General features: G+C 36.7%; 1 protein-coding gene across 1 annotated transcript; it reads right to left on the bottom strand.

Annotated features, from left to right (window-relative positions):
• Positions 1-9235: 9235 nt before the first annotated feature.
• si:ch211-171b20.3 (uncharacterized) lies at positions 9236-13105 on the bottom strand. The gene is made up of 5 exons (XM_052114455.1): positions 13020-13105; positions 12414-12549; positions 12236-12331; positions 12094-12128; positions 9236-9438 (listed from the first exon to the last, which is right to left on the bottom strand). Exons 1-5 carry the CDS (start codon positions 13042-13044, stop codon positions 9299-9301), a joined length of 432 nt encoding a protein of 143 aa, XP_051970415.1. The 5' UTR covers positions 13045-13105; the 3' UTR covers positions 9236-9298.
• Between the last annotated feature and the right edge of the window lie 2690 nt (positions 13106-15795).

Raw genomic sequence — 15795 nt, 5'->3', positions numbered from 1 at the left:
CCTAAAAAAACTGGTTTTATTCCAGTAATTCCAGTCAAAAATATTGTTTAATATGACTGAAACAATATGATTTCCCACCAACAAAAGTAATTTTTAAGGGTAAATGAAGTAATCTAATTTATGATATGATGTAATCTATGCACTGGCATCCAACATGTTAAGAAAAGGGCTGAAATTAGTTTTTGGTTTGTTTTTTTTTGGGGGGGGGGGGTTACACTTGGCTGAAGCTGTTGTGCCCTCCACGGGGAACTCAGACTAATCATGGGGGGAATAAGGGTCTGCTCATGCACAGGGAGCAAGATCAAGGGAATAATGGGATATTAGTGAGAATTAATCTTTAGGAGATCTGTTTTGACTGTCTGACATTTCGGCTCCTTTGATTTTTCACTGTAACAAGGAAGTCAAGCCAAGCAAGAGAAACAGCCTTTAACATCAGCATCAATGTCACCATCAAACCACAGGAAATTACCTCACCAATCAGTAAGCTGAATGGAGTTTAGATTAAAATTGCATTTAGATGTAAGAATCATGTGAAACAATTATTTTTGAAAAATAGCAATTTTTTGTCAAGCACGGGCTATAGCATCTGACATACTTAAGATTTAATGCACACACACACAGTGGGCCCAAAAGGTATCCAGAGACTTAGACCAGACTTAAAGGGATAGTTCACCCAAATATTTTAATTGTCATAATTTACTTACCCGTATGTCATTACAAACCTAAATTTCTTTCTTCTAAATAATGCAAAATGTTGATGGTGTATTATGTGTAATTCAGATGTTTAATTGTCAATACTACTATGTTGCTTGGAACTGCACCCTATACTTTCACCCACTGTTGCAATTGTGTATATGGTTGAGTGACAATAAAGGGATTTGATTTGATTTGATTTAGTGACTCTATGTAGTAGTCGATGCAGCTTGTGTGTCATATTCTGACCTCTGAAGGCATACAATAGGTTTTGATAAAAATCCACATTCATGAGTACATGAGAGAAGACACATGCAATCTAATACACAGCCATGATAAAGTTGTTGTCATTGTCGTTTTTAATATTCCAAACTATATATATATATATATATATATATATTTTTTTTTTATCAAGCTCATTTTAATTGAGAGATGCCCTTTGTGTGCGTGCAAGAGAGAGGGAGAGAGAGAGAGAGAGAGAGAGAGAGAGAGAGAGAGATGTGTGTGTGTGTGTGTGTGTGTGTGTGTGTGTGTGTGTGTGTGTGTGTGTGTGTGTGTGTGTGTGTGTGTGTGTGTGAGTGGTTACTGTTTATTGTGAATAACTGAAAGAGAGTCATGTGTGGTTCATATCAATGTTATGCACGCAGCCCCCTGAGAAGACTATCCTGAATACAGACTGGCAATGTGGTTACCACCATTGCAAATAAACACTAAATCAAACTGTTCCTATTACAATGGTCTTCCTCTTTAAACAGGAAGGCAACGTTGCTACAGAGTTTAACAGGCATGGTGTGGGAAGCAGATAGGATGTGATATCTGTTACAAGAATGCAAAACAGAAGAACATTATTATCATATTTATTATATTCCAATATAAAAGGAGAACAGATTAATACCAACAATCTGGCCTTCGAACAAGAGATATATTTATAATTGCAATAGCTCAGCCATGTTGATTAAACTTGTCACTTGGCTGAGCCATATAAAAACACCAATAGACCATATCAAGGATGTAAATAACAAAGGAATAAGAACGCTACTGTGCATGTCCTGCCCTGAAGCATTTCTGGTAGAACATTTTTATAACCCAGAACTGTCAAAGTAAAATGACTGCCGTGGACTTTTTGAGTCTAGCTAAAACAGAACAAACAAGATATGTGCAAATACTGAAAATAAACAATGAGGTGTCATTACGGATCCTTCAAATAACACATTTTCCCGAAGAACATCAAACTTTTACCTGAAGTGTATCATATCGCAGTGTATCACAGATTAGATGCTCACAATGATTTCCTCAGTGGAAAGGTCGGGAACATTGGACCGCTCCTATTGTAATCAATGAAGCTGTTAATGCTGCAAGTGCATGAATTGCAGTCAAGGTACGTTTTGTTTTTAATTATGAAAATAAATTACTTAAGGGTCTCTTTCTTCTGCTGTAGCTACTATACAACTCCGGCTACTCTGGGAACTTGGCAGTGTAATAATGCAGATATTGTTGACTTTTGTGTGACAAATGGCTTATGTTTCCCCTAAATGTGTCTGCTAACTAAATGTAAATTACTTAATTATAATGGGAGCGATCTATAGTCACTTTTAAAGAGAGAGTAAAGACATAATATGACTTAATTAGCCAGCGAAATTCTAACTATCAAACACAAATTTTGTACACCTACCAGAAATAAGATGTGTGCTACAGTTGTTAGTACTGCACATATCCAGCTGTCTCGCTTCATTACAGTGATTCATGCGTCCATTTGTGGTTGCTTTTTCTGAGATCTAAATACTTTTACTATACTTTACTATACTATACTTCCGTTAGTTACAGGCATCAAGGGAGCATCCAGCCACAAAACAACATTCTGTTACAGTCGTGTTTACATTAGTAACATTAATTGTGTTAAAGTCACTATCAATGAAGTGTGCCTCCCGCTGTTGTTTGAATGAGTTTGACAACTAGCTGGAAATGTTTAAGGGACAAAGATATCACTTCATTAAATGGATGAAAAGTCCTTCAAATGTTCAATAGCTGTCTCTCGTTTCGAAGGCTGCGTCCTATTGAGGTCACATTTGTCGGCCACATACGTCATCGAGGCTGTCTTGTTTCAGAAAAGTGAGTAGGACACTCCAAATGCAGGCTTCGAATGCAACCTCCTTTCACAGGAATTTATAATTAAAATAATGTATTATAAACTAAAGGTATACCTGTAAAATCTATTTTCTTTTCTCTCTACATCATTATAACTCTCCAAACATTTACCTCATACATCCACTACCAAAGGGATTTTGTTCCCTTCTCACTCAAAGCGCTCACACTTGTTATAGAATGGCGTGCTGTCATAGCAACAATGAAAAGTTTATGATAAGTTTCTGATGATTCTAATTGCCTGTTTTGTATTTCTAGTCTCGAGACACCAAGTAAATTCTGCCAAAACGAGCGATCCAGAGAAGAACAACAACCATTTAAGTGTTGCTTAATGTAAAAATGCATTTCAGGCTCAACTTGTGCAAAAGTTGTTGGCTGTCATAATTCAGAATAATTAATGAGATCAACATAATTAACCTTGGACCATCTCTTCATGTCATCTACACACTCAGGTCAGGCACGGTCTATAAAAAGAATGGTCATCCTGACTCTGTGAATTATCGCCATGTTTTTTGGTAACAGTCAAATCGTGGAACACTTCTGCGTTAAGGAAAAAGGTAGATATTAAAGGTGCTGTAAGCGATTTTAGAGTTCTGAAACTTTCACGTGACTGAGCCATTGAATTAGCCACGCCCCCTCATTCCAAAACTCCACCCTCCAAAGATAATTTTGGAACCAAACTTAGCAAAAGAGCAGTATTGTTTGTTCATGTGGCTGTCAAATCCAACAGTGGCACAATAGCACCCTCAACTTAAAACATTATGAATCATCCTCAATGATCCGCTCCAAATGAGAACAAGTAAAATGATTGACAGGTGAATTTTTGTTTACTGTTTTGTTTACAAAGTCTACAGCTGTCACAGAGACAGGTGAGATATCTCAGGACAATTATTTAATTAATATCTTTAAGGGAGATGGAAAACATTTTGCATACTTATCCATGAAAAGAATCACTAACAGCACCTTGAAGCTATCAGTAATGTTTTCTTTTTTTATCATAAATTATATGACTTCGACTGGCTGCCTGGTTCATTTTTCAGACTGTGTATCGGCAACAGTTTATCACTGTTAGTGTGACGTCAGTGAATGAGACTTTCAGCACTGTATTCCCTCATTACTCAGTTTAGTCTCTGTTATTGAGAGATTTCTAAAGCCTTGTTGGTTGAGTGACTCATCTCTTGGTTAGGCTACTTTGAGAATATCCACACAGACAAATTTCCGTTTATCCAAGGTGCAGGTGTGCTTTCATTGTATGCTCTGTTAATAATGGAGAGATCAAAGAGTCAGAGTCTGCATGCTGTTTGTCTTGGACATCTGGACCAAAATGTGTGTATAGAGCATCAGTAAAAAAAAGCAAGACGTAATCTGTTCTCTTTTGACAGAATGGTGTTTTCCAATGAGTTGTCGGAGCGATATTTGTTAAGCCTTTTGAAACAAAGTTATGCCATCTTTGTGCGGCTGGAGAACATGAAGATTCTATGGGATTTAGAGATCTTTCCACAAACATAATCTCTATTCTCTTGCTTTGTTTATAAATTCTATCTATTAACATGATGTATTGAGGGGAATTTAAAGACACTGGATCAGTGACCCATTGTTTCTTGCATCAGTTTGCAGTGAAAACATGATTGATTCCTTAAACATGTCATCACGGTGGTGTGTTTCCTGACAATTTCAGTTACAACAAGGTGTCATTATCAAAAAAGTGAAGGTTGTAAAGCTGTACAGGATGTTCTTTGACCCTAACCGAAAGATATATACTGTAAATACCATCCTTCAAAGTTCAATTCTCCAGGTCAAGGTTAATACTGTATGTCCAAGCTGCAACTGTCATTTTAACATGATCTTGTGGGAATTTGAGGGTCGGTTCAAAATAATTTTACACCCAAATTTGGACCCAAAATGTCAAATTCCGAACAAGTGTCACAACACGCAAATGTTTAATCTCTGGAAATCACCAGCGCCATGCCTGTATTACTACTCAAATATTTCAGAAACTTGGATGCACTGTGCCGTTGATGTCACATACCTTCAAAGAAGGAATTGAAGGAAGGTATTGTGCTTGCATCGTGCTTGTGCTTGAGGTATACGAGATGTCCGTGCGTAAAAATGTAGTTCTAGATTTCACCACTGGGGGCAGTTTAGAAAATCGAAAAGCATAGACTGATTTTAGCAGACAAAGAAAATCTACATCCTGACTGTGATTTCCTGTATTAGTGAATAAAAATATTGACTTTTACAAAGTTTGTCTGCTAAGGTTTCAGGAGGATCTATAAATGTCTGATTAGTCAAGCGGGTATCTTTGATCAAGAACCAATACAATTTTATGATACTCATTTTCAGGCTTTTAATGGCCTTGTAACTTTGTTTATTTGCTTTTAAGAAGAGTCACAGACACCTGTGCATACAAAGTTATGGCCTTGGTTTACAGCAGTGATGAAATCAATAAAGGTATGAACTCTTGTTGGTTGTAACACCCATAGCACCAAAAACAAGTATAACAGAGCAGTGTTACCCATACATTTTATTTCTTACCAAACTACCAAAGAAACAGATACATAAAAACAACTCTAAAAGGTTTCTTGTGTTTTGTACTGGATTTATTGATGTCACCTGATATCAAAGTCATTCTTTGAACTGGACCTCTGTTTTTCGGCCTAACTGTTCTATTGAGCTAACTCTCAAAACTCCTGCCAAAATCTGGGCCTTTTGATTTGTAGATTTGGCTGTGTTTAGGTTTGGCTTGGGTACAGTCTCCATTCTCAGATTCAGGAAGATAGAGGAGCACACTGTCTTCTCTCTGAGAGAGCCTACTGAAGTATAACATTACCATTTACTTTTTTAGGGTTGCATTCCTTTTCAGTGCATATTAAGCTTATGCTACTTGTGTTTATGGTCATCTTTATTAAAACATTTAAATAAACCAAATATCTTTAATGATACACTATAGGTGCACATAAACACTTATCATCATGTTTTACAATGGTGTCCATTCTAAGTTCCTCTCAGTTCACATTTTATATGAAAGGTTATGCCTATTTTTACCATAGGCAATAATCTATACTGACTACAGAAGTAATTGTCTAAGACGACAGACTCTTTAAGAGCTATGTCAGAGTCAGAATGGTTTGGGGTAAATTGAAATGAACTGGCCTGAGATGATAAACCTCTTAAGGGCAGGTCTATGGCAGCCTGCTATTAAAGGACTCTTTGTTTACTGTTTGTTCCAGGCCATTTTAATTGACTAAAGTTGAAAGCCAGAGGACTAGCAGAAAAAAAAACAATCCACCAGGAAAGCTTGAGCAGCTTGCTCACTTTGAGCACGGAGACCCACGTTTTGGTCACAGTAAACCTCTGAAATATGCTTTTTAACACGAACCTCTTCAGACAGTGAACTAAAACCTCTAGATACCATTACAGTCTGTTAAATACTGCTTTGCTGATGAGGAAAAACATGCATTTAAAAGATGCCAATCTTTACTCAAGTGAAGTTTTTTTATTATTATTATTACCATGTGAACCAAGATGAGTGGCTTCTAAAATTATTATATTATTATATAATTACATTTAAAAGGCTGGAATGTCTTTGGATTTTCTAACAAAATATCAAACCAAGTAGCAGTCTTCAAAGAAAGATTATAAGCACACTTTTCAATCAAACGTTTCACAAAAATATGTTTGTCAAGTTTAAAAAAATAAGACACTTTCCAGTTTAATGAACAAGTCTATTGTGAACATTATGAACTCCACTTTTGGTTACTCTGCTAGGACACCTCTGTAAACTTGAGGGGAACTGGCTTCATACATACATTACAAATTGTTTTGAGATCAGTTGATAAAAAGTAATTCAAAAATGGCTAAGAAAGGTGGCATTAGTTCTGTAAAACATTCTAGCACCAGTTGTTTGCAGATGCCACTTGACGAGGTATTTTGTATCTAATGCAATGACATTCAGACATTTTTAAGTGTGACTGGAGTGTCAAAACACTTTTTGGGGCCACTGTAGGTGGGGTTGCTGTAAAAATATTTAAATATAAAAACAGCATAATTTTAATTTAGAAATTAAATAAAAAAAAAACACTATTCACAAGACTGATAAGAATGCTTAGTTAGAATGCTAAGTGTGCTTCAATAATATGTTACATGTTATTTGATGTGTTTCTCAGTGCAGGTGGTTTCTGTAATGAAGTCTTGAGTCATCATCTCTTTGCTCTCTGCCCAGAATGTGCCAACCTAATATTGAACTGAATCAACCTGGCCCTATTCCTTTTGACAAAAGATATCTGGGTTTAGAAGGGCACTATCCCATGCTCTATAATGCAACCTGCACAATAATACTGCCTACAATCTGCATCATACTACAGCTACTGTAGTGAACTATATGTTATCAGCCAAATGCTATAGCAGCCAGTTGTGCTATTGAAAGGCATATACTGTAATCACTTCTTAATTATGAGACTATCACATTATGAAAATACAGTATTTCTGCTTTTAGGATCAACTTCTGTACATTATTTCAAGTTTAGAATTGTAGTTCTAATTTGTAGAGACATACTGTATATTTGTTGGATACATAACTTTAGTACTTCCTTAAAAGGTTCAAGAGAGGACTCTCTTCAGGCAGGAAACAAAGCATTAATAAGTATTTAGCCCTTTTCCATATGTTCCCCATTTCACTTATTTTCCATATCTTGGTATATGACATAACTAAACAAAGACACCCTACAGTTTGCACTATAATTTCATTATCACTGTAATTTAATGCTAGATCAAGGCAGTTATTCTTGGCAAATATACAACCCCAATTACAAAACATTTGGGACAGTATGAAAATTGCTAATTAAAACAAAAAGGAGTGCTTTGTAAATTATATTCACCCTTTGCTATATTCAAAGCACTACAGCTAAAAGTTATATGTACCTGTATACCTGTGAATTTCATTGTTGTTTTTTTTAATGTACAGTTATTTCAAATCAGATGATTGCAACATGCTCTAAAAAAAGTTGGGACAGTCGAGTGTTTACCACTGTCTCATCACCATTTCTTCTAATAGCACTTATTAAGCATTTGGGCACTTAAGACACAAGTTTAAGTTTAAAAAGTGAAATTTCCCCCCATTCATCCATTTTGCAGGTCTGCAGCTGCACAATTGTATGGGGTCATTGTTACTGTATTGTGCGGTTCATAATGCACCACACATTCTCCCTTTGTAGATGGTCAGGACTGCAGGCAGGCCAATCTAGCACCCACTCTCTGTTTATTCAGCCAGTATGTGGTTTGAAGTTGATCTTCCGGGATGTCCCTGGAAAAGAAGGTGCTGGATGGCAGTAAATGCTGCTCCAAAATTTTTACATATCTGTCTGTATTAATGGTGCCCTCACTGATGTGTGAGTTACCCATGCCATGGGCACTGGCACACCCCTGGCCCATACAGACACTGGCTTTTGGACCTGAAGCTGATAACATCTTTGATGGTCCTTTTCCTCTTTGGCCCGGATAACACGAAGGATCTGTTTTTCAAAATCTTTTTGAAATGTGGACTCTTCAAACCAAAAAACACAGTTCCACTGTTCTATTTTCCATCTAAGATGAGACAGAGCCCAGAGAAGTCGGCAGCGCTTCTGGACAGTGTTGATGTAGGGCTTCTGCTTTGCATAGTGAAGTCTTAACTTTCATCTGTGGATGCTGCGGTGAATGTTGTTGACCAACAATGGTTTACTAAAGTAATCCCAAGCCCATGTTCATGATATCCATTACAGAAGAATGATGATTTTAAGACAGTGATGGTTTTTGTCTTGCCCTTTAAGCACCGAAATTTGACCTGATTCCTTGAATCTTTTAACTATATTTTTCACTGCAGAGGGTGAAATGCCCAAAATCCTTCCAATTTGTCTTTGGGGAACATTGTTTTCAGTGATTGATTATTTGCTGAAGCATCTGTTGGCAAATTGACAAGTCTCAAATGACCCTTGCTCTTTAAGGACTAGGCTGTTTTTGGAGTATGCTTATACAGTATACAGTACTATGATACGATTGCCTCACCTGTTTAACATCTCCTGTTTCACAACACCTTGTTATTTCAACTTGTCAAATTGTCTTAAAATGCCAGTCTCATCTTTTTTGAAGCGTGTTGCAATCATCTTATTCATATAATGTTTAGCTGTAGTGCTTTCAATATAGAAAAGGGTGAATTTAATTTACAAATCATTTCTTTTTTTTTTATTAGCATTTTTCATACTGTCCCAACGTTTTGGGAATTGGGGTTGTACTTCAAATTTTAAGGTGAATTTGATTTTGACAGTCCTTGGAAGGTATACTCCAGAAATGTAATGGGTTGTACAGTAGCTACAGTCATTATGCTACAACACTTTGTACCTCTCAGGTTTTCTCTTTTATTTACACAGCCTTGGCACAGTTGTGAATTTAGGGGCAATGTGCTTCCTCTTTGGCTAATGAACTCCGATTAAGAGTCCAGCCTATTGATCTTTTTGAGTCTCTTAATTTTCTCCTGTCGGACCGTGTCCGCCTCCAGAGAAGAGATCTCCGTGAGCCTCTGAATGAAAGAGGCAGAGGCGCTCAGGAGTGGATCGGGGTAGGACTGAGCTGAAAAACAATAACCAGCCCACAGGTAATTAAGAGCACTGTTTGCTTATTCAGGTTTACAAAGGTAAAAGACAAAAGATTGGGGATTCTATATTCGTCAAAAGTCTGCTGTGAAGTACATGAGGTGTGTGCATGTTGGGAGTGTGGTTAGAAGGTGTTAAGTAATGTTTGTAACTCTACGTAAAAAACACATGTACATGTGAAATTTATCAATGCTTACATTCTTAATCTACAACAGCACTGAAGAGAGAGCTCTAACCTGTTGAACACCTTGAAGGGACACAAACTACACTATGTGCTGTTTTCTAAGCTAAGGAAATGATATAAATAAGCGTTTAACAATACGGTAACACTTTACAATAAGGTCCTATATGTTACCATTACTTAATGCATTAGGTATCATGGACTAACAATAAACAATTATCTTTACAGCATCAAATTAGTTCATAACACATTAAAAGAAGAAGCAAACAATTTAGGTTACAGTAAGGCACTTACAATGGAAGTGAATGGGGCCAATTTTTGGAGGGTTTAAAAGGCAGAAATGTGAAGTTTATAATTTTATAAAAGCACTTACATTAATTCTTCAGTGAAAACTTCAGTATTATTTGAACTGTAAAGTTGTTTGATTCGTAATTTTACTATCATCTTACAGTTTGCAGTGATACATTGTCATGGTAATGAAATTGGATATTAAGCAATTTTATCACACTAAAATCATGTTTACATGTATATTGTTTACGTCTTGTGCCTATACTTTTGAAACAGTGAGTATTTTTATGTTTACAGATTGGCCCCATTCACTTCCATTGTAAGTGCCTCACGGTAACCCAGAGTAATGTTTTTTCTCAACTTTTCTTTTTTAAAGAAAAGGAGGGACAAGTGCATGCCACAAATGCTGATTCTTGTGCTTAACTTGTTTTGAACCAGGAATATTCCTTTAACTACATGCATATGCAAACGTTTAGGCACCCCTGACAATTTCCATTATTTTCATTTATAAATTATTGGGTGTTTGGATCAGCAATTTAATTTTGATCTATCAAATAACTGAAGGACACGGTAATATTTCGGTAGTGAAATGAGGTTCATTGGATTAACAGAAAATGTGCAATATGCATCAAAACGAAATTAGACAGGTGCATAAATTTGGGCACCCTTGTCATTTTGTTGCTTTGAATACCTGTAACTACCTAGCACTGATTAATTGGAACACACACTTGTTTTGGTGAGCTCATTAAGCCTTGAATTTCTTAGACAGGTGCATCCAATCATGAGAAAAGGTATTTAAGGTGGCCAATTGCAAGTTGTTGTTCTATTTCACTCTCCTCTGAAGACTGGCAACACGGGGGCCTCAAAACAACTCTCAAATGACCTGAAAACAAAGATTGTTCAACATTATGGTTTAGGAGAAGGCTACAAAAAGCTATCGCAGAGATTTAAGCTGTCCGTGTCCGCTGTGAGGAACATAGTGAGGAAATGGAAGACATCATCTTGCTGCAGATTGTGTCACTGTGCATCATTCAACAATTCAGCGCACTTTGCACAAGAAGAAGCTGAACGGGAGAGTGATGCGGAAGAAGCCTTTTCTGCACACACGCCACAAACAGTCGCTTGAGGTATGCAAATGCACATTTGGACAAGCCAGCTTCATTTTGGAAGAAGGCGCTGTGGACTGATGAAACAAAGATGGAGTTATTTGGTCATAACAAGGGGCGTTATGCATGGCGGCAAAAGAACACAGCGTTCCAAGACAAACACTTGCTACCCACAGTCAAATTTGGTGGAGGTTCCATCCTGCTGTGTGGCCAGTGCCGGTACTGGGAATCTTGTTAAAGTTGAGGGTCGCATGGATTCCACTCAATATCAGCAGATACTTGAGAATAATGTATAGGAATGAGTCACAAAGTTGAAGTTATGCCGGGGCTCGATATTTCAAGACAACAACCCAAAACACCGCTCAAAATCTACTCTGGCGTTTATGCAGCGGTACAATGTTCTGGAATGGCCATCCCATTCCCCAGACCTGAATATCATTGAAAATCTGTGGGGTGATTTGAAGCGGGCTGTCCATGCTCTGCAACCATCAAACCTAACTGAACTGGAGATGTTTTGCAAGGAGGAATGGTCCAAAATACAATCATCCAGAATCCAGACACTCATTACAGGCTAAAGGAAGTGTCTAAAGGCCGTTATTTCTGTAAAGCAGGCTCAACTAAATATTGATGTGATATTTCTGTTTGGGTGCCCAAATTTATGCACCTGTCTAATTTCGTTTGATGCATATTGCACATTTTCTGTTCATCCAATAAACCTCATTTCACTACTGAAATATTACTGTCTCCTTCAGTTATTTGACAGATCAAAATTAAATTGCTGATCCAAACACCCAATTATTTATAAATGAAAATCATGGAAATTGTCAGGGGTGCCTAAACTTTTGCATACGCCTGTAGTTAAAGTGCTAGTTTTAATGTAAACAAATCTGTGGAAATGAACGCTTAAAACAATGTTCATTGGTAGTTTGTGCTAACTATTTTGTTAACTAATGTTATCGTAAACTACCATATTTTAAAGTGATGCCAACAATGCTTAAAAGGGTTAACACACACGTATTAGATGACAGTTAATCTTTAATAATGATAAGATGCTCACGTTTTTTGATAGCACCAACAGTGAAGAGACGAGCTCTGCTTTTAATCCATGATTTGAAAGAAAAGCGTGAGAGAGAATTATTATACAAAATACATGATCCATATACAGAATATACACACAAAAATAGTGTGGTTGTTGTTACCTGTTTTTATAGTTTAGAGATAAAAAGTGACTTTCATTGGCAGATGGAGTTGTGGATGGTAACAGAACTGATGGAAATGAGGTAAGATAGTCAGACCTGGAATTGGAGCAGAGAATATTAATCACTGGAATCAAAACATAATAGTATTGCAGTACTCAAATATTAATGATAAACCCACCCAAAAATAAGTGGCTTTGGGTTGCTCTGAGAAAATTCGTTGCGGTAGGCAAATCTAGTAAAATTGTGAGACCGATAAACATGAAACTCCTGAGAGGGTAGAGGTATTGTGGAGTTTTGTTTTATCAGAGCATTATCTGTTTGGAAAAATGAGAAACATTAATTGGAGTATCCAACAGAGCTGTTGTAACATTTGTTGATTCAGCAAGAGAGCAACAGCAACATAGTTCAAGAACAGGTCTACGTAGTACATAATCACTTTTATCTTAAATAAAAGCAATCTCTGCTCAAAAGGGTAGTTCCTTTAAATTTAATACTGGCAGATTACTGATTCAGACTATTAAATACTATTAAAATGTGTCCTCATCTCTTAATGTTCCTTATAACACTGAATTGTCAATATGCTGCAATAATCTTCATGAGAATGTTGTGAGCACCATCTACTGGTGACCCAACTGAAATGACCAAATTACACTTTTGTTCCATCTCATCAAATAATGATGTGAATGCTTCTTAATCTGAATGCATACCATTAAACAGCTTTCTTTAGTCTGATGTTTTTCCTAGGTGTATACTATTAATGATAGATTATACAAAATGTATAAACCTTCAATATCATTGGTGATGTACATTCCATTTCTCCACCTTCTATCAAATAATAAATGGCGACCAGAAATATCACTGTCAGAAAAATTGTTGACCGGGGAACATTTGGTCATTGCCGACTGGTCTTTGGCTAAAAGAGGAAGTAGAGTTCTGTGTAGTCAAAAAAATCAAAACATAAAAATACAACTGGTCATTTTCTGCAGCCCTTCATAAATTTAATCTAAACATGAACATTTAAAGGAACAGTTCACCCAAAAATGCTCTCATCGTTTACTCACCCTCATGCCACCCCAGATGTGTGACATTCTTTCTTCTACAGAACACAAATCAAGATTTTTAGTATAGTATCTCAGCTTTGTTAGTCCTCACAATGCAAGTGAATGGTGACCAGAATTTAGACGTTCCAAAAAGGACATTAAGGCAGCATAAGAGTAATCCATACAACCCCAGTTGTTAAATCAGTGTGTTCAGAAGCGATATGATAGGTGTGGTTGAGAAACAGATCAATATTTAAGTCCTTTTTTTAACTATAAATTCTCTTCCCTGCTCAGTAGGTGGTGATATGCACAAAGAATGTAAATCGGCAAAAACAAAAGAAGAACCTGGAAGTGAAATTGAAAGTGGAGGTTTATAGTAAAAAAAAAAGGACTTAAATATTCTGAAGATATGGATTAAACCACTGGAGTCATATGGATTACATTTATGCTGCATGTATTTCCTTTCTGAAGCTTCGAAGTTTTGGTCACCATTCACTTGCATTGTATAGACCTACATAGCCGAAATATTCTTCATTTGTGTTCTGCAGAAGAAAGAATCTCATACACATCTGGGATGGCATGAGGGTGAGTAAATGATGAGATAATTTGTATTTGTGGGTGAACAAACCCTTTAATGTAAAACTTTTAACAAAACAAATTTAGCTTTATTCATAATGCATTTATGTAAGTATGTCACTATTCATATATACAAAAGTTCTTCCACATATAAAATGGTACTAATATGGTACAACATGGTGCCATTTACAAAAAACATGGTACATTTTTGTACGTGTACTCACCCCTCAAAGTGTGGCTTTAAATCCCTGGAATCTAAATATCATAGTAGATCCTCATGTTAATAAAATTAGACAGTTATCATGTATAATGTGTTTGAGGCTCATTTAACATCTTTAATTAATATCCAAGGTCTCAGAAGAAAAGATGAAGAAGAGATACTGTAAAGTAAAATTTAGTGCCAACTCAACACAATCAACATAGATATCACTCACAGGTCAGGCTGCATGGGTATTTCTGTCTTGATGAGAATACTTTGAGCCTGGAATCACCAGCTCTGTTACTTCCAGACACTGGAAAACCTGGAATGTTGTTTGAAGGATAACTGGTTCGCTCGTCTTTAATGTCCTGGATGATCAAAGGAGCTTCAGCTGCTGGCTGTGACATCAGTTTAGCTTTAACGACGCTAGCGAAAGGCTTCATCTCAACTTTTAGACGTCAGCCAAAACTATATTCTAATATCCATTTAAAAGTGTTAACATTAGTAATTACATCCATCATGTCAATGTTAACGACCCGGTGAATGAAAGTGAATTAGACGGCAAAGGAACAAAACACAGAAGCTGCCAGTCCATTCCGTTACGGTTGCCGTAGTTACTGCTACCACGACCACGTGACACAGCAGTATAATTACCTAAATATGACTATTTGCAATTTGTTGGCCGCTATCAGATAACATTTTTATTATTTGCATGAAAAATTATTTTACATGTGGCAAAATAAATACCCTGGGTAAATTCAGGAATTTGAAAATGCCGAGACAGCTCACTCTCTTCTGTGCATGTACGCCACTGCTTACAACTAATGTTGCAGAATTACTAAAACTCATTTTAATGAGCACTTTCACAGACTATCGTCCAGTACAAAGATAGATGAACTAATGTAAACGCGAACTAAAATGAAGGTGCAATTACAATGCTTCGCCATTAGATGTCGACATTGAATTGCTATTTTAAAATATGGCACGACTCCAATTTTTTTCTACGCGCACAGATTTCACTCTAGGCTCATTCGTCATGAAGCGATAATATACATTGGGAAACCATTGAGGATAACTCTGTAACCCATTCATTTTGAAATTAAACAATTATGAGAGTGGCCTATCCTTATTTCTAAATGTGAGAAAATTGCTGCTTCCTGGGCTACTTTATTCTAGTTATCATTGAGCGAGTAGCAAAACTGTTTATAACTGAATCTGAAAATATAATAGAGAGGTGCGTACTGGATTACAGATAATAATATATCCATTCAGTGTCTTATCTTGGATTTTACACTCCCCAGTGCAAAGCACCTTTGCTTCCTTGGGGTTTTTCATCGCCCTCTGTCATTTTTATCATTCCTTTTTGGCCAGCCGTCGGGGACCCCTCTCACCCCGAGCCTTAGGGTGGTTGCCCACCCTGCCCTCCATGTACTTAAGCCACTGCATCCAATTATACCTGACAGGTACTGAGGCTATAACTCAGTTTCTTAAAAATTCTTAAAAATTAATCTCATTAAAACAAGACACTGAGACACAAATTCAAATACTTCACTCTTAGTTTTATCCAATGGTTTCTCTGCAATAATAGGTTCATGATGGAGCACATGGGTTAAATCCTGTCTATAGTGTATGTTGGTGGGCTGCAGGGTTAAAAATAAAGAGGGGCTCAGGGCAAAAATGCCATCAGAAATTACAAAAATGATCCCGGAATTGAAAATGTGGAGAGAAAAAGGCCCTCATTATAA

The sequence above is a fragment of the Xyrauchen texanus genome, chromosome 42 (genome assembly GCF_025860055.1).
Source record: "Xyrauchen texanus isolate HMW12.3.18 chromosome 42, RBS_HiC_50CHRs, whole genome shotgun sequence".
NCBI lineage: Eukaryota > Metazoa > Chordata > Actinopteri > Cypriniformes > Catostomidae > Xyrauchen > Xyrauchen texanus.
Note: the sequence above shows the minus strand (reverse complement) of the source record. Positions and strands in the feature narration are given on the sequence as shown.

What these genes read in the sequence shown, in the direction of transcription:
- si:ch211-171b20.3 (XM_052114455.1), bottom strand. Translation starts at nt 13,044, where the DNA reads ATGTACATCACCAATGATATTGAAG. An exon ending in CATCACCAATGATATTGAAG is followed by an intron (nt 12,550 to 13,019) that starts GTTTATACATTT and finishes TTTTCCAAACAG; the next exon opens with ATAATGCTCTGATAAAACAA. An exon ending in TGTTGGTGCTATCAAAAAAC is followed by an intron (nt 9,439 to 12,093) that starts GTGAGCATCTTA and finishes ATTGTTTTTCAG; the next exon opens with CTCAGTCCTACCCCGATCCA.